At 51.7% G+C, this 26,738-nt stretch overlaps 1 protein-coding gene across 2 annotated transcripts in view; it reads left to right on the top strand.

The window, feature by feature from the left end:
• COPG2 (COPI coat complex subunit gamma 2) overlaps window positions 1–26,738 on the top strand; it is a 139,060-nt gene that overhangs the window by 95,612 nt on the left and 16,710 nt on the right. For both annotated transcript variants that reach the window (XM_060107457.1, XM_060107458.1), the window contains exons 18-20: window positions 67–129; window positions 593–732; window positions 1,296–1,467. In XM_060107457.1, coding sequence (XP_059963440.1) covers window positions 67–129; window positions 593–732; window positions 1,296–1,467 — 375 coding nt within the window. The remainder of the gene's footprint in view (window positions 1–66; window positions 130–592; window positions 733–1,295; window positions 1,468–26,738) is intronic.

Here is a 26,738-nt window from a genome sequence, read left to right as displayed (position 1 = left end):
CTGTCTACATGTTTGGCTTGATAGTAGGAGGGAAGCTCACTTGATTGCTCATACTTGTCTTTGTAGAAATCACACTGATGGCTACTAAGCCCGAGAAGTTGGCTCCTTCCAGGCAAGACATTTTCCAAGGTATGATGATTTGATGTGTAGAAGCAGTAGCCTAGCACCCGAGGCATTGTAAGTGTAATGAAGGCCACTACTTTTGTTCAATTTGATTAATTCTCAGTACGGGAGATCGTTGTATGGCCGAATATTGATTGTCCTAGCTTACAGTTGGCGGGCGCTACCTGGAGTCTGTGGGACATTCCAATTTCCAGTTGCCAGCTTACGGAGAATGCTGTTCTTACTCTGTATCAGGGAACTCAAATTCTATGAAATTAGGAATTAAGTTTGTTTGTCTGTTTGTTGCTTTTAGTAATTGAGTGTATAAACTCTTACTTAAAAGATTATTTCACTAAAGCTTGGGGACACATTAGTTGAGTGTTCAACTATTAGTAAGACTATAGAAACTTAAAACATTTTAGACACCCAGAGTAATGTCTTCCCCGTCTTCTTACCTTCTTCCTCCTTTTCTTTCCTTTTTTCTTGATAGAACAACTGGCTGTCATTCCTGAGTTTATGAATCTAGGACCCTTGTTCAAGTCTTCTGAGCCTGTTCAACTTACAGAAGCAGAGACAGAATATTTTGTTCGTTGTATCAAGCACATGTTTACCAATCATATTGTGTTCCAGGTGAGATAAGCGCCAGAACTGGCTCTAGTAAAGGGTTTAGTATTAATCCCCTTTTAGTTTATGATTCTCGTTCCTTTTATAGAGAAGCAAATTTAGCAGCGTATCTGGTTTTCTTTCCTAACTCCATAGCTGTAGAGATGGATGGGTAGCTTTTGATGATTTAAATTTAAAAAGACATAAAACTGAAATGTCTGAAGAAGTTGGACAGCATAAAGTATAACCTGTGGAAAAAATAATCATCATTTAATATCAGGGTAAAATAAGTGTGTCGTTCCAAGAACTTGGATTTCAGTTTGGTTCTCAGACAGCTATCAGACTTCTATCATCTTGTTTGGTAGAACTCAATCTCAGGAAGGAGGAAAAAACTGGTTAATATAAACAAAAAAGACCTCAAGAATAAGGTTATCCTCGTTGCCTCAGGAAAAATCTTAGGGGGAGACATGCATGGTGTTTAGAAAGTATAGAAGGTTCCAGAACTCAGTCGTGGGTTACGGGTGGGAAGGAACAACTTGCTTGAAAACAGTTCTTCTCCTTCGTAACTTTCCTATTTGCTGACTTTTCAGTTTGACTGTACCAATACTCTCAATGACCAGCTACTGGAGAAAGTGACAGTGCAGGTGGAACCATCAGATTCCTATGAAGTGCTGTGTTGTATCCCAGTCCCCAGCCTACCTTATAATCAACCAGGAATATGCTACACTCTTGTTCGTTTACCTGATGATGACTCTACAGCAGGTACTAACACACAGAATGGAAGAGATATGATTAAGAGTGCATTACCACTTGAGCTCTTAAATGTCTGGACAGATGTTTGGGGTTCAAGAATTTGTTTCTTTTCTGGAATTAAATGATGGTATATTTATATTTATAAAATGAGTTACTGCTTATAGAAATATTAATTTTATAACCAAGTTTCTGAGTAAAATATGCTGGACATTTAATTGTAAAACAGAAACTGGCTGTATACAGTGGTAGCCCAAAAAGGAACTCAGACTTTCTGTTGGAACAGTGTCACCACTAGTGAGGGTTCATATACCTGATGTCTCCTATGAAGGATCATGGCCTGTTTCTCCCTGATGTTTCTTTCCAGGGCATCCTAAGGACTTTTTATTTAGTAGATCCGTGGCATCATAAAATGTATTGTTTTTAAGGGTCCTGTAACACAAGGCAAGTGTCTAAGAGTATGTCTCAGCCTAATGAGTGGCTTAGCCAACATCTGTGTATCCACATTTGAGAAGGGCTTGTAATCTCCTTGACCTGAATGCAGTCTTGGGGGTGGGGTGGAGTGGGGAAGGCCTGTGAAGGAGAGCCAATTGCTAGTGACAGTGGTATTTACAAATTGGGGGTTTGAGATCTTCTAACCTATGAATGTCAAGTATTTGTTGTACTTGATTTCTTTTCCCATTTTTCCCACCCGAGTTCTTTTCTTCCCATATTCACTGCAGAGTTTCCACAACTGTTACCCAGTTTTCACTGAAATAAGCACACACATCGCACTTACATTTTGAACAATTTTTATTACTAGTACAGGAAAAAACAACTTCTACTACTAATACAGGAAAAAACAATTTTTACTACTAATACAGGAAAAATCAGATAGAAATTAACAAATACTGGGAAAGTTACAGAGTTACAAGAAATCGTAAAAGCACTAGTAAATAGTTATCCCTGGTCATCATTCATTACATTTGGGGCTTAACCTGTCTTCCCTTAGCCCCTCTCCCAACTCCCTTTTTAGATGTTGGTTCTGGGAGCCCCTGCCCAATCTTACCCGTGTTGGATGATAGACCAGGCTACTCAACTCTAGCACGAGGTAGATTCAAGTTGGCACCATTGCTGGGTCTGAACCCCAGGTTGTTCCCTCTGGCCCTGGGTGGACCTGCAGTTGCGGCCACCCTGGATCCATAAGCCCCTGGGTAGGAAGGCACTTTCCTATCTGGCCTCCACTAGTTCTCCTTCGAGCATTAGGCCATCCAACTTTAACCTTTAATTACCTCCTTTATCCCTTTCTAAGGTTTCTCTTATTCCATTCCCTTTTAGCTTCACTTTCTTTCCTGGTCTGTTACCCTCTGGTTAGATTTGGCTTATGTCCACCAGCCAGTAATTAAGCTGGCTGTACTCTTATGTAAATAAAACTAGTTTTATTTACCCTTATTCTAACCCAGTATCTGGGCCCAGTCTTAATGTAGCCCTATGGCTTCTGCCATCATCCTGGGATACACCATACTTCTTCAGTTTTTTCCAGTAGCCACCTCTCCATATTTCAAAATTCTAACCCCATTTTACTTCCCACTAAGTTCCTGTTTTTTAAGGGATGCCATTACTTCGCCACTTAATTTTGGAAGCAAAATGCTGAACTCATTGGTTAAAGAAACAAGCTCTCCCCAGTTGAGAATACTAGCTCCTCCCATTTCCCCAGGTTCACTTGGATAACTGATAACTCAGGTGCCTCACACCCCACGGAGTGGTTCTAACAGAATACAATAAATACAATTTTACAATATCAAAATACATAAAACAACAATATTGAAATTACACAGAAGTTACATATAGTATAGGAGAAAACAACAACAACAGAAAACATTTCTACTAAGACAGAAAGCATAGGGAGGTTTTCTTACCCCTCCTTACTACGGAGTTAATTTCTTTTTAAAATACAGATCTTACAAATTAGCCCAGAGGTTTCAACCTTTGGTCTGCTGGCTATGGACTCTTTTGCTTGATGGGTGTTAGTATTTTGTCTATAAAAATTTGTCATTTGGAGAATTTTCTTTCTTTTCTGTTAAATTCAAAGGGTTTGCTGGTTGGTGTTAAAACTTAGTTATAAACTCTTGTGATTGCATCTTGGAGAAAAGAAATGGAATTCTTCCAATGGAAGTCTCAACACTTGGACTTTTAAAATTTTGTTAGTAGTCGATTTTACATTTTACCTATCATTTACCTGCTTTAAAAAAAACTCCTTTCTATTCTTTAGTCTTTGTTAGAAACTCTAAAATTTTTAATCCATGGCCAATCCAAAGTCTTTGCTGTGCAATGAATAGAAGTGAAATACCAGGGCATAGGTGGTAATAAGAGTCTTTTCCACATGCCTTCCTTTCAGCATTTTCCCATTGCAGATATTCTGAATTTTACCAATCACCTGAAGATCTATACATCAATCACCTCTGCTTGTCTCATCTCAGAAAATATATTTTCCATATAGTCACAGAAAAAAAACAGAAATTCTATAGATTGTGATTTCCTTCAACTTGAAAACTGTATAGAATAGAAAGTAATGTAGGTTTTGGAGATAGATAAATTCGATTTGAATTCTGACTCTGTTACACACTGAGTGTGTAATCATAGGCAAGTTATTTGATCTCTAAACCTTCTAGGATTGTTGTAAGGATAAAATGAAATTAAGTAACGTGATTAGCGTGGTGCCAGACACCTAGTAAATACTTAATAGATAGAGGCTATTATTGTTTCAATTCTGAAACTATCCACTTTCTCCTTTTATCCTCTTTAACAATCAAGTCGTTCACAGTTCAAAAGACACCCACCCACCCATCTCCTCAGAAAGTTATTCCATCAACTGTTCTTACCTTTTCTGTATCTTTAAACTTTCCCACTCCTCCTTACTTTATAAGTATACAAAAAATCTATGCCATCTGAAAAAATTTACTTTAACTCAACATCAAGGTATTACCATAACTCCTTCCCTGAAATCTTGGGCAAATTGTGGAAAGAGTAATGAACATCATATAAGTCTCAGTTTAGTTAGGCCTACTTATCTTCCATCCTCCAGCGACTACTCTTTACTGAAAATTTTCTAGAAAAGCCTTCAAGGCAGCATGCTTTCTTAGTGTCCTTTCTCATCCAGCAACGCTCCTTCCTCTGAATGTTTATTACACCAGTAACAACATATATATGCAACATTCTACAAATTTTTCCCCACTTTGGACCTCTGTAATGACTCTACCTTTTTGCTTTATTACTTACTCAGAACCATTCTAATCCCTATATTGCTTTTATTATTGAACTCTTGGTCCTCATTGCATCATTATTTCTCATTTCAACAAATTTAGATAACTCATTTAAATAGCCTTCAATAGAAAATATCCATACTAAGATCAAGTTTAATAGGACATGTATATGAGTTTCTCTCTTTTTTTTTTTTTTTTTTTTTTTTTTTTTTGTGGTACGCAGGCCTCTCACCGTTGTGGCCTCTCCTGTCGCGGGGCACAGGCTCCGGACGCGCAGGCTCAGCGGCCATGGCTCACGGGCCCAGCCGCTCCGCGGCATGTGGGATCTTCCCGGACCGGGGCATGAACCTGCGTCCCCTGCATCAGCAGGCGGACTCTCCACCACTGCGCCCCCAGGGAGGCCCCTCTTTCTGTTTTTCATTAGGGATGCTGCCTCCCATTTAACAATTCATAACTCTTTCACATTATACATACCTACTGCAGTTCTTGCAGTTCTACACGTCCTGAAACCTTTATCTTAATGAGCTACCACCACAGGATCCTGATGGGCTCCAGTCTCTTCGCTGAATCTGTTGTCTCCATTCCATTATTTGCTATTCAGTCTTAGCCATATTAACTCCTGACATTCTGAATTAAATCCACAACTTCAGTTAAGTAAAATTTATCTGTTTTTTTACTTTGACTCACCTCCAACCACTCACTGGGATCCATATTAATGACCCTTGGTGAAACTTTGCATTCTTCCAAGCTAAGCACATAATCTGAATTTTTACTCAAATGCTAAAAAAGCAGGATAGGTTGAATATTACTATTTAGCCACCATTTCCCCTACCTTTATCACTAGAATTTGTATCAGCCTAGCTGTAGAATCCATATTCCTCCAAATCTGACCCGTTAATGAGACTGGCCAAGATTCCAGTTTGAGACCTCATTCACCTGTTCATTCATCTTGCAACCAACCTCCCTTTCCTCAAACACACTGAAATTTCTAACACACTGAAATTTCTAACATTTCCTCTGTGCTGACTTTGAACCTGTTTTCCTGTCCTATTTCATGTTCCCGTTTCACACCATCATCGATAGCTGTCATCTTCATTGATGCCTTTCTTAAATGATAACATCTCTCCAGAATGCAATGTAAACATGGCATATCCACTCATTTCCTTTTTCCCCATCTTGTAGCCTTAGAAAAAACCTCTGCTTGTTGGTACCCCCCAGGCTTGGTTCACAGTCTGGCCTTTAAATGGATTCAGTATGTGAAAATGTGTGAAATTACTCCTTGACCTACTCTTATTATTCAAAACAACCCCATTCTCTGGCATGCATCTTCATCTTAGGATGTCAGGAGCACTAATGTTACAAGAACTGCTGCTGACGCTCTCCCTTCCGATTTTGTTTTATGAATTTATCTCTATGTGACCATTTATTCTCTTGAATCTACCCACTTTGACATAATTGTCTGATACATTTTTCAGGCAGCCACCCACCAATTTCCCTGTGGTAATTTCTTTTTATATATTTCTCCTATTTCCCTTTATTCCATTAATTGTGATCAAGTTGAACAGGTCGCACTATGCATCCTAACCATTATAATGTTCCTTAATAATTCTAACAATGATTTGTATGTATACTGTTGACTTAGTTCCAATTTTATTTTAACCACTTCTTTTCTCTTTTTCCTCTGCTCATTTTCATTGGAAAAACAATGAACGTATAAACACTATATCAGCATCTGTAGGAGGCATATTTTACCAGTGCTAAATACAATTCTTTCAAAATCCAATTGATTGCACTGTACACCTTTGCTTTGTACTTGGCTATGCTGTAGCCTCTCCCTCTATAAACATTCTACATTGTCTATCTTCCCATAAAACAGTGCTTTCCCACAGATAAAACAGATAGCACCTGTACTTTCTTTTATTCACTAGTGTACACCTGCCGTCTGGCCTCAATACCGCCCCTCCTGACCCTGAGATCTGCTGATGTCCCCAGATTGGGAGCTCTGGAAGCTGCCTTCCTCTTTTCTGTAGAGCCCCCTTTAACTTCCCTGAGCCCTTCACACATTCATGAGGTTCTTCCCCTCATCCATGCTGCCTGTCCCTTTCTTTTCCCATTGACTCCCCTGACCCATCTCAGTACTGGCCTACCACCTTCATGGACACTAGAGAATCCAAGGATCTCTCTCTTTGCAGGCTGGGTGTGGACTGAACCTTGCTCAGCCCATCCTCTGCCTCTTGTCCCACTCTTGTCTTCGAGAGCCTCTCTGCTTTATCTTCAACATCCCATCCTACTTCCCCTACCACCTGCCAGTCATGCCACAGATGCAGTGGTCTTTTCCTTGACATCTGCTCTCTTCTTGACCTGCCCTCATGCTCCCCAGTCTCCAGCTTCTTGGTCTGCAATGTGCTGTAGTGACTCCATATGCTGTCCCCATTCATCCCTAAGCATCGTGTCTTTTCAGGTCACTCAGGCTTCTGTCTGACCTTCCATCGTTTCGTGTGGTCATGCCCTGCACTGACAGGCTCCTCTCCAACATTTTCCACAGACCACTACCTTTACCAGCTCATCCTCTTCTCACCTCGTCCACCTCCCCCATGTTCCAACCCGGCCTTACCCACGCTGTCCTCTCCCTCCTGCATGGGCTTCCTCACACCCTTGGCCCACTCATGGGTGCACAGCTCCTGGACCCTCGACATGCAGCTCCATCCTTCTGGCTCTCTGCTACTGCACTCTGTGCAGTGTGTTCCCTGATCCTCTCAACAAGCCTCCTGCCCTGGTTGCTGGGCGCCATTGCCTTACCTTCCTCACTCTTCTTAGCCATTGGACCTCCTCTTCTCCACCACCTGTTTCAGAATGCTCACCTGATCTCGCCTACATCCAGGGCCCACCTTCATCATCTCTCCTTATTTCCTTCTCTACTGTATGTATAGCAAAGGAACTGTCCTACCTGAGCCATGTGACATTCTTTAAAGAAGCTACCGTCTGTGCACCTTCCAGCTGGATTCAGTTGTCTCCTCTGCTCTGTGCTCCCTTCTCCGTCCCCCATCCACTGCTCAACCCAGTTGAGTCGCCTCTGCTTCAGGCACACTGTGTTGAATCCTCACGCTCCGCGCACCAACCCATGCTCATGAGCCAGGCTGAGCATGCCCCCCGGGCCGCACGACCCCACGACATCACTCCCTGTAACCTTTCAGGTTTCCATCCAGACCCCTTGTCACGTACTCTTCTGACACAGCTCTCAGGGAGGCTCCGGCCTCTGACTCCCCGACCTTTTCCTCTCACTGCAGCACTCTCGCCTTCTTCCCACCCTCCTGCCCCCGCACCTGCCAGACCCACTCCCGACACCACCGCCCTCAGTCTGGACCTGCACAGAGCCCTGGGTCCTGCTGTCCGCCCTCCCTCCCGCCTCCGAGCAGTCACCTCTCTCCCAGACGCTCTCCTGCACTGTCCTCTCCCGTCCCATCGGCCCCTTCCTTCTGCGTGGACACCCCCCTCCAGTGCTCTCTGTTCACATACACACAACCCAACTTCCTTTCAGTCACCACTTCCATCTCCCTCAGCCTTACTCCTCCAGAGTCCTAAGCTCAGGGACACCATGCTTGCAATCCCCTCCCAAATGATTGACAGTAATCCCACTCCCCCTCCCCCAATCATTCCAGGTGCCTTGCTGGCTACATTCATTTACTCGCTGTCTCCCTGGTCCTGCCTGGGTCCTTTTCCTCCATGTCTGACACTCTTGACTCTGATGCCTCCGTCTGCCCGACTCGGGCTCATCTGCTCATGCTTCACCTCTCTGCCCAGCTGTCCACCCTGCCCCTTCCACCCAGTGATTCTCACCCGAGGATGCATGACCCCCAAGGCAAGCCTATCAGCATCATCTTTCAGGAATGTTTTTGTGTTTTCTTTTTTGATCTTTTTGGTTTTGTTTCTGCTTTGAGCAGTGCACCGCTCACCCTCAGATGTTCTGACAGGCCTGCCTTGGGGTCCATGCCCACAGCCCCCCTTGGGTGAAATCTACCCCCCTCCCCCCGGGGAAGAATCACTGCTGTGGAAGCCCAGCGTGCCTCCCTGGGCTGCACTCTCCCCTTGCCCGCCTCTAGGCTCCCACCGGTTGCCATTGACCCTTGTTCCTCAAGGATCCCAGCCCTGCCCCCACGCTGACACTGGCCCGGCACTGTCCTCCTGGCACCACCACATTCCCTTCCATATTAACTCACTGACACCTGCCGTGCCCCAAACCCCGGTCTGCATTAAAACACTATTCTTTTCACACACCCCTATATCCCCCTCCTGGCCCCCATCCTCTATGACCCTCAGGCACTGGGACAATATCTTTGGTGCTTGTCCTTCTTGGCGCCTGCCATTGTCTGTTACCCTAGGTTACCCCTCCTCATATCAGACCCACGACACCGTCCCCCTGGAGAGCCTTGCCCCTATTGTCCTCACCTCCCTCTGTGATCCCAGCCAAGCAGACCTTTCCCTCCCTTCCTGCAGCTACTCTCCTTTGTCCTCTCTGGGTGGCTTCACTGGTCTTCCCAGTCCTCTCCTCAACCGGAAGTCATCACCCCAACACTGGACTTGAAATCAGTCCAGAAGCGCAGTTAAAGTAGATGATGTTCTGTGTCTGCAGTTGGATCTCCCTCCCCACCCCACCTCCACTCCCAGCAATCCCAACCCTCTCCTCCCATACAACCCTGTCAAACCCGACCTGCACCCCGACCCCAACGCCATCCCCATCCCCACTCATTCCCTGAGCTCCTCCCTCCCCGCCCCCAGCTCCCTCCCCACCCCCAGCGGATCCGTAGTAAAGAGCCTGGCAGAAGAGTTGCACCCTTGCCACAACATTCGAGGCTGCGGCAGCGGCCACTGCTCCCCACCCCGCCTGCCACCCTCCACTCCTCCCTCCCCAAGCCTCTGCTCCCACTGGCTGGCCCTGTAACTCGGAGGTTCCTTCTGGTTGGCACCTCTGAGATCTGCCTGGATTCCTACCTGCCCACCTCCCTCTTCCCACTGCTCCCCCGTTGGTGTCCAGCCTGTGTCCCTTCCACTGCGCTCCATTCTCCATCCTCCCCTGGATGCCTCCCCTCACCTGGTCTGTCTCTGGTAGGTGACCCTCCTGTCGTGCTACATCAAGGCCCCATTTGGACATTCCTTCCTGTGACCTTTCCTCACGTGATCCGTTCCTTCCCTTTCCCTCCCTGGCCCAGGGAAAGCGTCTGCCTCTTCTCTAGGGCCCGTGATCTCATCTCAGTGCTCCCTGATGCCTGTCATCGAGTTGCACTGGGTCATCCCTTCTCCATAGGGGGTGCTCCCTCCTGTGACCTGCTCTCATAGCTCACGCTCTTTCCACCCCCTGCCCTGCCACGTTCTCTCCTGAAATCATGGGCTGTCATTGGTCTGGTCCTCCCACTGGCTTGGGCCAACATTTCCCTTTAGGCTCCCTTTTCCTTAGTCATGTTCTGTTTCACCTTCCTTCCTCTTCTCTCTTCCCTTTTAGTCAAGCCATTGCCCACGGGACTTTACACCAGGCCCCCACTTCCCTATCTTCTCCTTCCCTCACCTCCACTGCTTTCATCTCCCCTCCTTCAGACCCTGGTGTCCACCCCTGCCCATTGCCTCGCTCTCCCACTCTGTGATGACGTGGTCCAGATCTCTCCTTTGCCCTCTTTCCCTCTTGGCCATATTTTAAGACTCTCTTCTGGTTGTCCATCCCATTGTGCCCGCCCCCTCTGTTGTTCCCCAGATCCAGTCTCCTGATCATGAGACCCCACCTCCAACTCTCCACCACTCTGCCCCTTGCTCTCTCTCCCTGTGCCTCTTTGCTGCCCCCATTCCCTTCTCTGACTACACATATGGTTTGAAGGTCCCTGGTTTTCCCTGGTTCCCTGTGTGGACTCTCTCTGCCACATCCTAGGACTCCACCCTTTATAGCTCCCTTGTAATAGCAGAAGCACTGTTGATACCACCTGAATTCCTGGCCACTTCTCTGCCAATTCTAAGCATATTTGCTACCAACACACTGGGCTCCATCCACTTGAGTCCATCCTGAAGTCCCTGAGGTTACCTGCCGGTCGTTTCTGTGCAGGATGTATCTAATGTGCAGTGCTGCCCTGTTTCCTCCATGTCACCACAGTCATTGTGGACCCTGTCCCCGATTGCTCCTAAGAGCCCTGGGTCTTTGAACGCCCAGAGGCTCTGGCATCTCAGCTGGGACCCGCTCTGCTTCTACCACTGGGCCTCAGTACTGCACAGGCCACGCCTCTTGAGCCGTGAGATCAGTGCATGTCCCCACATTCACGAGGTTCTCTCCCCTCTTCTGTGCCTACTGTCCCTTACTTGTCCCATCGACTACCTGACCCAACCTGCTCCCTCCTTCTCATAGCTGCCCAAGATGCCTCTGTTTCTTGCTGTCCAGAGTGGGTGGGGATTGGACGTTACTTGGCCCATACTCTGCCTTTTCTTCCGCTCTCTGAGAAACACCCTACCTCATCTGCAGCATCCGTCCTATTTCCCCTGCCACCTGAGTCATGCGAGGTCTTCACTGCCTGTTCCTCGACACCTGCTCCCTCTCTTCCGACACACGCTCATGTTCCTGACTGCCAGCTCCTGGTCCACAAAGTGCTGTCCATGGCCTCTGAAAACAGCCACATAAGGACCCTACATTTCGGGTCTGCCATTTTGGAAAAGGTGGTTGTTTCTGGGTCCTCTCTGATTCTTTTTCTCACCATGCCCCGTCTCCAGCATTTTCAATGGGCCTCTACCTCTATCAGCCCATGCTCCTCTGGCCTCATCCCATCTCTCCCAGTTCCTCGCGTGCCTTACCTGCGCTGTGCTCTTCCTCCTGCATGGGCTTCCTCTGACCCTGGGTCCAGTTTGCAGGGCAAGGTTCCTGGATTCTCCACATCCACTCCCTCCTGTGGGCTCTTTGCCATCCTCTCGGCACAGTGTGTCCCCTGATCCTCGTAGCAAGCCTCTCCTGCCCTGGCTGCTGGGCACCATCACCTGACCTTCCTCACTCTTCTGGCCCATTGGACCCCTTCTCCTCTACCACACTCTCTCACCAGTTGGAGGCAGCTCACCTGACCTCCTTGGCCCAGTTTCTAGGTCTCTGCTGCTTTGCAGTCACTGCATACACAGCAAAGGAACTGTCCTACCTGAGCCATGTGACATTCTTTAAAGAAGCTACCGTCTGTGCACCTTCCAGCTGGATTCAGTTGTCTCCTCTGCTCTGTGCTCCCTTCTCCGTCCCCCATCCACTGCTCAACCCAGTTGAGTCGCCTCTGCTTCAGGCACACTGTGTTGAATCCTCACGCTCCGCCCACCAACCCACGCTCATGAGCCAGGCTGAGCTTGCCTCCCGGGCCGCACGACCCCACGACATCACTCCCTGTAACCTTTCAGGTTTCCATCCAGACCCCTTGTCATGTACTCTTCTGACACAGCTCTCAGGGAGGCTCCGGCCTCTGACTCCCCGACCTTTTCCTCTCACCGCAGCACTCTCGCCTTCTTCCCACCCTCCTGCCCCCGCACCTGCCAGACCCACTCCCGACACCACCGCCCTCAGTCTGGACCTGCACAGAGCCCTGGGTCCTGCTGTCCACCCTCCCTCCCCACTCTGAGCAGTCACCTCTCTCCCAGACGCTCTCCTGCACTGTCCTCTCCCATCTCTTTCATGCCCACAGCCCCAAACACCCCTTGTATCCCCTGCGCTTCATGACTCTCAGGCATGTGACAATATCTTTGGTCTAATTCTCCTCTTTCTCAGTGCTTGTCATTTGTCCCTTTGAAGAGTTTATCCCTCCTCATTTCAGATCTGTGACACCCCCTGCCCTTATGGTCATAATGTCCATCTGTGTTTCCTGCCAACCAGCTGTCTCCCTTCTGCCTTCCTGCGGCCGCTCCCCTTTGTCCTCTCGGGGCAGCTTCAGTGTTCTCACCCTCACTCTTCTTAATGTACTCATCACCCCCCAGCGCCGGACTTGTAATCAGTCCACAGCTCAGTTACAGTAGATGACTTTCTCAGTGCCTGGAGCTTGACTCATGTGTCCCGACTCTAACCCCCGTCCCCCCATCCCCACTGATCCCCACCCTGCCCTCCCATCCAACCCAGTCAACCCCTACCTGCACCCCAATCCTGATCCCCGTCCCAAACTCCATCCCCCAGGCTCTCACCCCTTCCCTGCCGGATCCACAGTAAAGAGCCTGGCTGAAAAGTTCCACCCTTGCTATAACATTTGAGGCTGTAAGAGCAGTCCCTGCTCCCCAGCCCCTGCCTGCCACCCCTTTTCCACTCCTCCTTCCCCATGTCTCTGCTCCCACTGGCTGGCCCCAGTACTCTGCACTTCCTTCCGGTGAGCGCCTCTGACATCTACCTGGTTTCCTACCTGCCACCTCCCTCTTCTCCTTGCTCCTCTTAGTGGTAACCAGCCTGTCTCCTTCCACCTCTCTCCTCTCTCCATCCTCCCCTGTGCACCTTCCATCACCTGGTCTGTCTCTGGCAGGTGACTCTCCCTTGGTGCTGCATTGAGGCCCCCATTTGGACATTCCTTCCTGTGACCTTTCCTCACGTGATCCGTTCCTTCCCTTTCCCTCTCTGGCCCAGGGAAAGCATCTGCCTCTTCTCTAGGGCCCATGATCTCATCTCAGTGCTCCCTGATGCCTGTCATCGAGTTGCACTGGGTCATCCCTTCTCCATAGGGGGTGCTCCCTCCTGTGACCTGCTCTCACAGCTTACGCTCTTTTCATCCCCTGCCCTGCCACATTCTCTCCTGAAATCATCGGCTGTCACTGGTCTGATCCTTCCACTGGCTTGGGCCACCGTTTCCCTTTAGGCTCCCTTTTCCTTAGTCATGTTCTGTCTCACTTTCCTTCCTCTTCTCTCTTCCGTTTTAATCAAGCCATTGCCCACGGGACTTTACACCAGGCCCCTACTTCCCTGTCTTCTCCTTCCCTCACCCCCACTGCTTCCATCTCTCTTCCTTTGGACCGAGGATGCACCCCTGCCCATCGCCTTGCTCTCCCACTCCCCAGTAACATGTCTGGATCCCCCTCTTTCCCTCTAGGCCACGATCCCCTCACAGCACCCATGTGCAGATCTCAAGACCCTCCAATCGCCCCCTGTCCCGTTCGGCCTTGCTCCCTCTGGTGTGTGGGTCCAGCCTCCCAAACAAGAGTCCGTCACCCTCCAACCATTTAGCACCCCACCCACTGCTCTCTCCCCTTGTGGCCCTTTCCTGCCCACATTATCTTCTCAGACTAGACCTCTGATACCCCACTGGCTTCACAGGTCCCAGCTGTTCCCCTGATTCCCTGTGCAGTCTTTCTGCCACTTGCTAACCTCCATTCTTCAGCACCTGATGAATAGCAGAAGAATGGATTTGGTGACTGATGACAAATGCTGTTACCACCTTAGTTCCCACCCATTCCTGTGCCATTTCTAAGCATGCTTGCTACCTGTACACTGGATTCCACCTGGTCCTTTCCAGTGTCCCTGAGGATACCTGCTAGTAGTTTGTGTGCAGGGTCTATCTGATGGTACAGCACTCTCCTGTCCTCTGCGTCACCAGTCATTGTGGCCCTTTCCCCCTTGCTCTGCGGGCCTTGGGTCTTCAAAGACCCAGGCAATGGTGTCTCAGCTCTGCTTTGCTCCTACCATCTGGCATCAGTACCGCACAAAACCTTCTTGCCTCCTGAGATCTCCCAAAGTCCCAGATTGGGAGCCCTTCAGGCTGCCCTGCTCTTCTCTGCAGTGCCCCCTTTACCTGTTCTGAGCCCCGAGCATGTTCATGATGTTTTTTCCCCTCTTCACTGCCACCTGTTCCTTTCTTTTCCCATCGACTTCCCTGACCCAACTCGTATCCCGCAGACACCTTTCGTGGCTGCCCGAGACTCCAATGTTTCTCTCTTTCCAAGCTGGCTGCCACTGAACCGGCTCGGCCCCTCATCCACCTTTTCTCCTGCTCTTGTCTCCAGGAGCCCCTCTGCTTCCTCGTCAACATCTCATCCTACTTCCTCTACCAGCTGCCAGTCATGTGACACACTCCCTACTCTTTGCCTTCTTCTTTGACCTGCCTTTATGTTCCCCCATTGCCAGCTTCTTGGTCCCCAGCATGCTGTACTGAACCCAGGCTGTCTGAATTCACACCAAAGCATGCTACTTTTTGGGCCTGCCATTTTGGAGAAAACCATCGCTTCTAGGTGCTCTCTGACCTTTCATCATCTCACCGTGCGCTACGCTGACAGGGCTGTCTCCAAATTTCCGAAGAGCCACTGCCTCTACCGTCTCAGCCTCCTCGGGCCTCACCCACCTCTCCCTGCCCCTCCCCTGCCTTACCCTCGCGGTGCTCTTCCTCCTGCATGGGCTTCCTCGTGCCCTCGACCCACTTTCGGGAGCACAGTTCCTAGATTCTCCACATCCACTGTCTCCTTCTAGCCCTTTGTCATCCACCTCTTGATGCAGTGTGTCCCCAGATCCTCTCAACAAGCCTCTCCTGCCCTGGCTGCCGGGCGCCATCACCTGCAGTTTCTTACTCATCTGGCCCGTTGGATCCCCTCTTCTCTCCATACCCTCCCACCTGTCCGAGACTGCTCACCTGGCCTCCTGGTTTCAAGGTCTCTCCTGCTTTGCTTCTCTACTGCAACACAGTAAAAAGCTGTCCTACCTGAGCATGTGACATTCTTTCAGCTACCATTGTGAACCTTCCAGCTGGGTTCAGTTGTCTCCTCTGCTGAGTGCTCCCTTCTTGATCCTCACCTGCTGCTCAACCCAGTTCAACCCTCTTTGCCTCAGACACACAGTACTGAATCCACAGACTCTGCCCACCAACCCACACTCAGCCCTGTGGACCTATGCTGTACTTTCCTCCGGGACCTCATAAAGCTTGCTCCCTGTAACCTGTCATGCTTCCATCCAGACCCCTTGTTGCATACTCCTCTGACAGCTCTCGGGGAGCCTCCCCCCTCTGATTCTCCTCCCCTCTTCCTTTCCCTCCAGTACTTCAACTTCTGCCTCCCTGCTGCCTGACATCATCCCGTTCGGTCTCAAACTGCACAGAGCCCTGGGTCCTGCTGTCTGCCCTCCCTCTCTCCTCCTCCCTCTCCAGCAGTCGTCTCTCTCCCAGATGCACTGCTCCGTGTTGTGTCCCATCCGTCTGCCCTTTCTTCACCGTGGACATCTCGCCCAGAGCTCTCTGCTCAGGTTTGCACAACCCACCTTCCTTTTGGTCGCCATTCCCATCTCTCTCAGCCCTACTCCTCAGGTGTCCTCAGCTCAGGGACCACCACCTTGGTGCCCACCCTCTCTACCATGGATGGTGAATCCTAACCTGCCCCCTCTCATTCCAGGCCCTTTGTTGGCTACATCCATTTGCTCACTGTCTGCTTGGTCTGGGTCCTTTTCCCTTGTTTCTGACAGTCTTGACTCTGATGCCTCCGTCTGCCCTGACTCAGGGGCTCATCTGCTCATGCTTCACCTCTCTGCCCAGCTGTCCACGCTGCCCCTTCCACCCAGCGATTCTCACCCGAGGATGCATGACCCTGCAAGGCAGGCCTATCAGCCTCATTATCCCGGCGTGTTCTTGTGCTTTCCTTCTGGGATTTTTTTGATTTCTCTTTGTATTGAGCAGAGTACTACTCACTGTTCAGATGTTTTCATGGAACTCCCTTGGGGCCACTGCCCACAGCTTCTCCTTGGGTGAAATCCACCCCCCTGTCCCCATGATGATCCCTGCTGGGGAAGCCCAGTGTGACCTCCGGGGCTGCACTCTCCCTTGCCCACCTCTAGCCTCCCACTGGTTGCTATTGACACCTCTTCAGAATCTCCAAATGGCCCCACCCTGACACTGGTCAGTACTCTCAGAACCACCACATTCCCTTCCGCAGTGACTCACTGACCCCCGACAGGACACACACCTCAGTCTGCATCAGAGTACTGTTCTTTTCACACACACATGCCACACATCTTCTACCCATCCTCAATGACTCTCAGGCATTGGGACAATATTCACTGGTCCAAACCTGGTCCTTCTTGGCACCTGCCATTGTTTTTTTCCCTACTTTACCCTTCCTCATAGCAGGCCCACGACATTGTCCCCCTGCAGAGCCATGCCCCAGTGGTCCTCCTGTCCCTCTGTGATTCCTGCCAAGCAGACCTTTCCCTCCCTCCCTTCCTGCAGCTACTCTCCTTTGTCCTCTCTGGGTGGCTTCCCTGGTCTTCCCAGTCCTCTCCTCAGCCTGAAGTCATCACCCCAACACTGGACTTGAAATCAGTCCAGAAGCGCAATTAAAGTAGGTGATATTCTCAGTGCCTAGAGATTGGCTCATGTCCCTCCACCCACCCCATTAATCCCAGCCCTACCCTCCCATCCAACCCAGTCAAACCCAACCCACACCCCCACCCTAACCCTGTCCCCGCTTCCCCTCCCCACCTCCCACCCCCAACCCCTCACCCTCCCCCCTCCCCCTCCCCACCTCCCACCCCCAACCCCTCACCCTCCCCCGTCCCCCTCCCCCTCCCCACCTCCCACCCCAACCCCTCACCCTTCCCACACACCCACTGACCCCATCCCCAGCACCCTCCCCTCCCCCAGCGGATCCGTAGTAAAGAGCCTGGCGGAAGAGTTGCACCCTTGCCACAACATTCGAGGCTGCGGCAGCGGCCACTGCTCCCCACCCCGCCTGCCACCCTCCACTCCTCCCTCCCCAAGCCTCTGCTCCCACTGGCTGGCCCTGTAACTCGGAGGTTCCTTCTGGTTGGCACCTCTGAGATCTGCCTGGATTCCTACCTGCCCACCTCCCTCTTCCCACTGCTCCCCCGTTGGTGTCCAGCCTGTGTCCCTTCCACTGCGCTCCATTCTCCATCCTCCCCTGGATGCCTCCCCTCACCTGGTCTGTCTCTGGTAGGTGACCCTCCTGTCGTGCCACATCAAGGCCCCATTTGGACATTCCTTCCTGTGACCTTTCCTCACGTGATCCGTTCCTTCCCTTTCCCTCCCTGGCCCAGGGAAAGCGTCTGCCTCTTCTCTAGGGCCTGTGATCTCACCTCAGTGCTCCCTGATGCCTGTCATCGAGTTGCACTGGGTCATCCCTTCTCCATAGGGGGTGCTCCCTCCTGTGACCTGCTCTCACAGCTCACGCTCTTTCCACCCCCTGCCCTGCCACGTTCTCTCCAAAACCATCTGCTGTCTCTCGTCCGGTCCTTCCACTGGCCCAGGCCACCATTTCCCTTTAGGCTGCCTTTGCCTTAGCCTTCCCCTGTTTCACCTTCCTTCCACTCCTCTCTTCCCTTTTAGTTAAGCCATTGCCCACGGGACTTTACACCAAGCTGGCACTTCCTCCTCTTCTTCCTTCCCTGGCCTCCACTGCTTCCATTTCTTCTCCATCAGCCCCGCCGTGATGCACCCCTGCCAGATGTCCTTGACCTCACACTCCCCCTTGAAAGAGTCCAGATCCCCTCTTTGCTCTTTCCTCTACTTCATCTTCCACCTCCCCTTCCATCTGCCAGTTCCTGGGTGGATTCAGTGGTCTTTTCCTTGACATCTGCTTCTTTCTGCCATGAAGCTCCACCTGTTGCCAGCTTCTTCCTCTTTAATGGGCGGCTATGAATCCTTCTGCTCCCCCCCTGCTTTTTCTAGTCCACCCTTTTGGAGAAGGCTGATGCATCTGTGAGCTTCTCCCTGACCTCTCACATCTCCCCAGGCCCTGCACTGACAGGGTTGTTTCCAGCGTTTTCAATGGGCCAGTATCTCTGTCTACCAGCGCATTCTCCTCTGGTCTCCTCCCACCACTCCCGCTTTCCTTGCTGCCCTTACCTGCTCTTTGCTCCGCCTCCTGCATGCCCTTGGCCCATTCCCAGGGGCAAAAGTTCCTGGATTCTCCATGTCCACTGCCACCTACAGGTTCTATTCCATCCCACTCTTGGTGCACTGCTTTCCTGACCTTTTCAACAAGCCTCTCCTGCCCTAACCCCAGGGCTCCATGGCCAGCCCTTTCTCACTCTTCTGCCCTGTAGACTACCTCTGTCTACCATATTCTCCCACCCTTAGGAGACGGCTCCCCTGACCTTCTACCTCCCGGGCCCAGTTTCTAGGTCTCTGCCGCTTTGCAGTTACTGCATACATAGCAAAGGAACTGTCCTACCTGAGCCATGTGGCATTCTTTCAGCTACCATTGTGAACCTTCCAGCTGGATTTCGTTCTCTTCTCTGCTGAGTGCTCCCTTCTTGGTCCACCACCTTCTGCTCAACTGAATTCAGTCATTTTTGTCTCAGAAGCAAGGCACTGAATCTGCACGCTCCATCCACCAACCCATACTCACTCCCCGTGGACGTAGTGTATGGTTTCCTTCTGGGCCCCCAAAATGTCGCTCCCTGTAACCTTTCATATTTCTGTTCAGACTCCTTTGTTGCTTATTTTTCTGACACAGCTCTTGGGGAGTCTCTTCCTCTGATTCTCCTTTTTCCTTTCACAGTGGCACTTCTGCCCCCCTCTTAGCTTTGCACCTGCTACCCCACATGCTACACCATGCTTCTCAGTCTTGTCCTGCAGTGATGGGTGCTGCCTTCCATCCCTCCTTGTCTGCTTCTCCTCCCTCCCCCCTCCGAGCAGTCACCTCTCTCCCAGACGCTCTCCTGCACTGTCCTCTCCCGTCCCATCGGCCCCTTCCTTCTGCGTGGACACCCCCCTCCGGTGCTCTCTGCTCACATACACACAACCCAACTTCCTTTCAGTCACCACTTCCATCTCTCGGCTTTATGTCTCAAGCATCCTCAGCTCTGGGACCACGAAGTTGGCACTTCACTCCTGACCCATTAACGGTAATTGCATCCCACCCCCCATCGTTCCAGGTGCCTTGCTGGCTACATTCATTTACTCGCTGTCTCCCTGGTCCTGCCTGGGTCCTTTTCCTCCATGTCTGACACTCTTGACTCTGATGCCTCTGTCTGCCCGACTCGGGCTCATCTGCTCATGCTTCACCTCTCTGCCCAGCTGTCCACCCTGCCCCTTCCACCCAGTGATTCTCACCCGAGGATGCATGACCCCCAAGGCAAGCCTATCAGCATCATCTTTCAGGAATGTTTTTGTGTTTTCTTCTTTGATCTTTTTGGTTTTGTTTTTGCTTTGAGCAGTGCACCGCTCAGCCTCAGATGTTCTGACAGGCCTGCCTTGGGGTCCATGCCCACAGCCCCCCTTGGGTGAAATCTACGCCCCCCCCCCCCGGGGAAGAATCACTGCTGTGGAAGCCCAGCGTGCCTCCCTGGGCTGCACTCTCCCCTTGCCCGCCTCTAGGCTCCCACCGGTTGCCATTGACCCTTGTTCCTCAAGGATCTCAGCCCTGCCCCCACTCTGACACTGGCCCAGCACTGTCCTCCTGGCACCACCACATTCCCTTCCATATTAACTCACTGACACCTGCCGTGCCCCAAACCCCGGTCTGCATTAAAACACTATTCTTTTCACACACCCCTATATCCCCCTCCTGGCCCCCATCCTCTATGACCCTCAGGCACTGGGACAATATCTTTGGTGCTTGTCCTTCTTGGCGCCTGCCATTGTCTGTTACCCTAGGTTACCCCTCCTCATATCAGACCCACGACACCGTCCCCCTGGAGAGCCTTGCCCCTATTGTCCTCACCTCCCTCTGTGATCCCAGCCAAGCAGACCTTTCCCTCCCTTCCTGCAGCTACTCTCCTTTGTCCTCTCTGGGTGGCTTCACTGGTCTTCCCAGTCCTCTCCTCAACCGGAAGTCATCACCCCAACACTGGACTTGAAATCAGTCCAGAAGCGCAGTTAAAGTAGATGATTTTCTGTGTCTGCAGTTGGATCTCCCTCCCCACCCCACCTCCACTCCCAGCAATCCCAACCCTCTCCTCCCATACAACCCTGTCAAACCCGACCTGCACCCCGACCCCAACGCCATCCCCATCCCCACTCATTCCCTGAGCTCCTCCCTCCCCGCCCCCAGCTCCCTCCCCACCCCCAGCGGATCCGTAGTAAAGAGCCTGGCAGAAGAGTTGCACCCTTGCCACAACATTCGAGGCTGCGGCAGCGGCCACTGCTCCCCACCCCCTGCCTGCCACCCTCCACTCCTCCCTCCCCAAGCCTCTGCTCCCACTGGCTGGCCCTGTAACTCGGAGGTTCCTTCTGGTTGGCACCTCTGAGATCTGCCTGGATTCCTACCTGCCCACCTCCCTCTTCCCACTGCTCCCCCGTTGGTGTCCAGCCTGTGTCCCTTCCACTGCGCTCCATTCTCCATCCTCCCCTGGATGCCTCCCCTCACCTGGTCTGTCTCTGGTAGGTGACCCTCCTGTCGTGCCACATCAAGGCCCCATTTGGACATTCCTTCCTGTGACCTTTCCTCACGTGATCCGTTCCTTCCCTTTCCCTCCCTGGCCCAGGGAAAGCGTCTGCCTCTTCTCTAGGGCCTGTGATCTCACCTCAGTGCTCCCTGATGCCTGTCATCGAGTTGCACTGGGTCATCCCTTCTCCATAGGGGGTGCTCCCTCCTGTGACCTGCTCTCACAGCTCACGCTCTTTCCACCCCCTGCCCTGCCACGTTCTCTCCAAAACCATCTGCTGTCTCTCGTCCGGTCCTTCCACTGGCCCAGGCCACCATTTCCCTTTAGGCTGCCTTTGCCTTAGCCTTCCCCTGTCTCACCTTCCTTCCACTCCTCTCTTCCCTTTTAGTTAAGCCATTGCCCACGGGACTTTACACCAAGCTGGCACTTCCTCCTCTTCTTCCTTCCCTGGCCTCCACTGCTTCCATTTCTTCTCCATCAGCCCCCCCGTGATGCACCCCTGCCAGATGTCCTTGACCTCACACTCCCCCTTGAAAGAGTCCAGATCCCCTCTTTGCTCTCTTTCCCTCTGGGCCACATTCCACTCACCATGCCTATGTGCAGATTTTTGAGACCCTCCTCTCACTCTCCATCGGTTCTGCCTTGTTGCCTGTGTTGTCCATTGGATCCAGTCTCCCAAACAAGAGACGCCTCTGTTGTCCATTGGATCCAGCCTCCCAAACAAGAGACCCTTCTTTCCCCAAGGCTCCACCCTCCCACTGCTTGCTGTCTCCCTCTGTGCCCCTTTGCCACCCACATTATCTTCTCAGACTAGACCTCTGACACCCCACAGGTTTTGATGGTCCCCCCTCTCTCCCAACTTCCTTGGGTGGAGTCTCTGCACATGTTAGACCCCCACCCTTTCCAGCCCCCCTGGAATAGCATATGCATGAATTCAGCAATCATTATGAAATGTCACCTCCACCTTGGTTCCTGCTCACTCCTCCATTTCTGAGCACATCTGCTACCTACACACTGGACTCCATCCACATGTGTCCATACCAAAGTCCTTGAGAATACCTGCCAGGGCTTTCTGTGCAGGGTCCATCTTAATGTGCAACAACTGCCCTGTTTCCTCAGTTGCACCCCTATCACTAGGTCCCCTTTCCCTGCTTGCTCCTGAGGGCCCCAGGTATTCAAGCACCCGGGCTATGGGGTCTCAGCTCTGCTCTGCTTCTGCCTTCTTGCCCCAATACCACACATGCCAATCCTCTTGCCCCCAAGACCTGCCAGCATCCCCAGATTGGGACCTCTTCACATGGCCTCCCCATTTTCCATGGTGTCCCCTTTACTATACCTGAACCCCTAGCACCTTCAGGAGCTTTTCTCCCCTCTGCTGTCCCTTTCTCTTCCTGTTGATGCCCCTGATACAACTTGCTCTCAGGGTCCACCAGTTCATGGCCGCTCCAGACTCCACTGTTCCCTTTTCCCACGTTGAGTGTGGATGGAACCTTACTTGGCCCAGCCTCTGCCTCTTCTTTCACTGTTGTCTTCGAGAACCTCTCTGCTTTACCTTCAACATCCTGTCCTGCTTCTCCTACCACCTGCCAGTCATGCCACAGAGTCAGCAGTCTTTTCTTGACATCTGCTCCCTCCTTGACCTGCCCTCATGCTCCCTGTATCACCATTCTCTCCATCTCCAGTGTGGTGTCCTGAATCCATGTGCTGTCCCAATTCACCACTAAGCACTCTTCCTTTTCGGGTCCACCATTTTGGAGATGGTCATTGCTTCTCTAGGCTTCTCTCTGACCTTCTATCGTCTTGTCACACATCTCCCAGGTTCCCTGCTGGCCACACCCACACTGTGCTCTTCCTTCTACATGGGGTTTGTCACACCCTTGGCCCACTTTTGGAGGCAGAATATCTGATTCTCCACATCTGCTTCTTCGGGTTCTTCGTAATCCCTCTCTTGAGGTAGCACATTCCCTGATCCTCTCAGCAAGCCTCTCATTCCTTAGCTGCGAGGGTACCATCACCTGCCCATCCTCCCATTGGACGCCCTCTCCTCTACTACACACTCTCAGTGGTTCCAGACTGCTCACCTGACCTACATCCTGGGCCCGGTTTCAAGGTCTGCCTTGCTTCTCTGTGGCGTGCACAGCAACACTTTCAGCTACGGTCTGAACCTTCCAGCTGGATTCAGTTGTCTCCTCTGCTCTGTGCTCCCTTCTCGGTCCCCATCCACTGCTCAACCCAGTTCCGTCACCTTTGCCTCAGACACACTGTACTGAATCCTCACGCTCCGCGCACCAACCCACACTCCTGTCCTGTGAACCCAGACTACCCTGTCATCCTAGACCCCCCCAGTGTAACCTTCCATGTTTCCATTCAGACTGTTTCATACTGACACAGGTCGTGGGGAACCCTTCCCCTGACCCTCTGACCTTTACCCCTTCACTACAGCTCTTTTGCGTTTTGCCTTCCCTCTTGCCTCCACACCTACCAACCCCAATCTCCCCCTGCACAGAGCCCTGGGTCCTGCTGTCCGCCCTCCCTCCCGCCTCCGAGCAGTCACCTCTCTCCCAGACGCTCTCCTGCACTGTCCTCTCCCGTCCCATCGGCCCCTTCCCTCTGCGTGGACACCCCCCTCCGGTGCTCTCTGCTCACATACACACAACCCAACTTCCTTTCAGTCACCACTTCCATCTCCCTCAGCCTTACTCCTCCAGAGACTTAAGCTCAGGGACACCATGCTTGCAATCCCCTCCCAAATGATTGACAGTAATCCCCCTCCCCCTCCCCCAATCATTCCAGGTGCCTTGCTGGCTACATTCATTTACTCGCTGTCTCCCTGGTCCTGCCTGGGTCCTTTTCCTCCATGTCTGACACTCTTGACTCTGATGCCTCCGTCTGCCCGACTCGGGCTCATCTGCTCATGCTTCACCTCTCTGCCCAGCTGTCCACCCTGCCCCTTCCACCCAGTGATTCTCACCCGAGGATGCATGACCCCCAAGGCAAGCCTATCAGCATCATCTTTCAGGAATGTTTTTGTGTTTTCTTCTTTGATCTTTTTGGTTTTGTTTTTGCTTTGAGCAGTGCACCGCTCACCCTCAGATGTTCTGACAGGCCTGCCTTGGGGTCCATGCCCACAGCCCCCCTTGGGTGAAATCTACCCACCCCCCTGGGGAAGAATCACTGCTGTGGAAGCCCAGCGTGCCTCCCTGGGCTGCACTCTCCCCTTGCCCGCCTCTAGGCTCCCACCGGTTGCCATTGACCCTTGTTCCTCAAGGATCTCAGCCCTGCCCCCACTCTGACACTGGCCCAGCACTGTCCTCCTGGCACCACCACATTCCCTTCCATATTAACTCACTGACACCTGCCATGCCCCAAACCCCGGTCTGCATTAAAACACTATTCTTTTCACACACCCCTATATCCCCCTTCTGCCCCCCATCCTCTATGACCCTCAGGCACTGGGACAATATCTTTGGTCCAAATCTGGTCCTTCTTGGCACTTGCCATCATTCTTTTCTCTACTTTACTTCTCTTCATTTCAGACCCACGACACCATCCCCCTGCAGAGCCTTGGCCCCATGGTCCTCCTGTCCCTCTGTGATTCCTGCCAAGCAGACCTTTCCCTCCCTTCCTGCAGCTACTCTCCTTTGTCCTCCCTGGGTGGTTTCACTGGTCTTCCCAGTCCTCTCCTCAACCTGAAGTCATCATCCCAACACTGGACGTATAAGTACCAGAAGTTCAGTTAAAGTAGATGATATTCTCAGTGCCTGGAACTTGCCTCATGACCCTCCCCCAACTCCTCACCCCCATCCCCATTAATCCCAACCCTGCCCTCCCGTCCAACCCCATCAAAGCCAACCCACACCCTAACCCAGTCCTTCCCCGCCCCCAGCGGATCCGTAGTAAAGAGCCTGGCAGAAGAGTTGCACCCTTGCCACAACATTTGAAGCTGCGGCAGCAGCCACTGCTCCCCACCCCATGCCTGCCACCCTCCACTCCTCCCTCCCCAAGCCTCTGCTCCCACTGGCTGGCCCTGTAACTCTGAGGTTCCTTCTGGTTGGCACCTCTGAGATCTGCCTGGATTCCTACCTGCCCACCTCCCTCTTCCTGCTGCTCCCCCGTTGGTGTCCAGCCTGTGTCCCTTCCACTGCGCTCCATTCTCCATCCTCCCCTGGATGCCTCCCCTCACCTGGTCTGTCTCTGGTAGGTGACCCTCCTGTCGTGCCACATCAAGGCCCCATTTGGACATTCCTTCCTGTGACCTTTCCTCACGTGATCCGTTCCTTCCCTTTCCCTCCCTGGCCCAGGGAAAGCGTCTGCCTCTTCTCTAGGGCCCGTGATCTCATCTCAGTGCTCCCTGATGCCTGTCATCGAGTTGCACTGGGTCATCCCTTCTCCGTGGGGGGTGCTCCCTCCTGTGACCTGCCCTTATGCTCATTCTCTCTTCTCCCCCTGCCCTGCCACGTTCTCTCCAGTACCATCTGCTGTCTCTCATCAGGTCCTTCCACTGGGTTTAGTACTGCCTTCCCTTTAGGCTTCCTTATACTCATCCTCACCTCATCTCACCTTCCTTCCTCGTCTCTGTTTCCTTTTAATAGAGCCACTGCCCACAGTTCCTTACACCAGGCCTGACTCCCCCTTCTTCTTCCATCACCTCCACTGCTTTCGTCTCTCCTCCCACAGGCCCCAGAATGCACCCCTGCCCATCACTTTGCTCTCCCACTCCCCGGTGACATGGTCTGGATCCACTCTTTGCCCTCTTTCCCTCTGGACTATGATCCCCTCATGTACAGATTTTAAGATCCTCCTCTCTCTCTCCGTCCCATTCTGCATTGCCCCCTCTGTTGTTTCCTGGATTAAGTCTCCCAAACAAGAGTCCCTTACCCCTCAAGCCTCTACCATCCCACCCACTGCTTGCTCCCCCTGTGCCCCTTTTCTGCACACACTGTCTTCTCAGACTCGACCTCTGACACCCCACTCCTTTAGAAGGTCCCCCTTCTACCATGTGTGCAGTCTCTCCACCACATGCTAGGCCTGCACCACCCCCCTTTCCAGTGCCCCTGGGATAGCAAAAGCTCAGAATCGGTGATGGTTGGGAAATGTCAACACAGCCTTGGTTCTCCCTCACTCCCCTGCCATTTTAAGCATATTTGCTACCCGCACTCTGAACTCCAACCACTAAGTCCATCCGAAATCTCTGAGGTTACCTACTAGTGGTTTCTCTGTAGAGTCCTTCTTAATGTGCAATGATGCCCAGTTTTCTCAGTTTTACCACAGTCGTATCAGGAGATGGACCCCATTTTTTCCTGAGGGCCCCAGGTCTTCAAATGCCCAGGCTGTTAGGTCTCACCTCTGCACTGCACCTACCTTCTGGTCCCAATACCACACATCCTACCCCTCTTAACCCTGAGATCTGCCAAAGTCTCCAGATTAATAGCTCTTCAGGCTGCCTTCCCCTTTCTTCCCTGAGCCCCTCACATACTCGTAAGGTTCTCTCCCTTCTCCTGTGATACTTGTCCCTGTTTCTCTTCCCTGCCACCCCCTGAGCAACTCCCTTGCCTCTGTCAGTCATGAGAAGGATTCAGTACTCTTTTCCTTGACTAGCCCTCATGCTCCCAGGATGGCCAGTTTCTTTGTCCCCAGTGTGCTAATACTAAGTCCATCTGCCGTCCAAATTCACCCCTAACCACCCTACCATTTTGGGTCCACGACATTGAAAGAAGAAGGTCACTGCTTCTGCGTGCTTCTCTGTG

Source organism: Mesoplodon densirostris, chromosome 9 (assembly GCF_025265405.1).
Source record: "Mesoplodon densirostris isolate mMesDen1 chromosome 9, mMesDen1 primary haplotype, whole genome shotgun sequence".
Lineage (NCBI taxonomy): Eukaryota > Metazoa > Chordata > Mammalia > Artiodactyla > Ziphiidae > Mesoplodon > Mesoplodon densirostris.
This window is presented reverse-complemented; position numbering and strand designations above follow the sequence as displayed.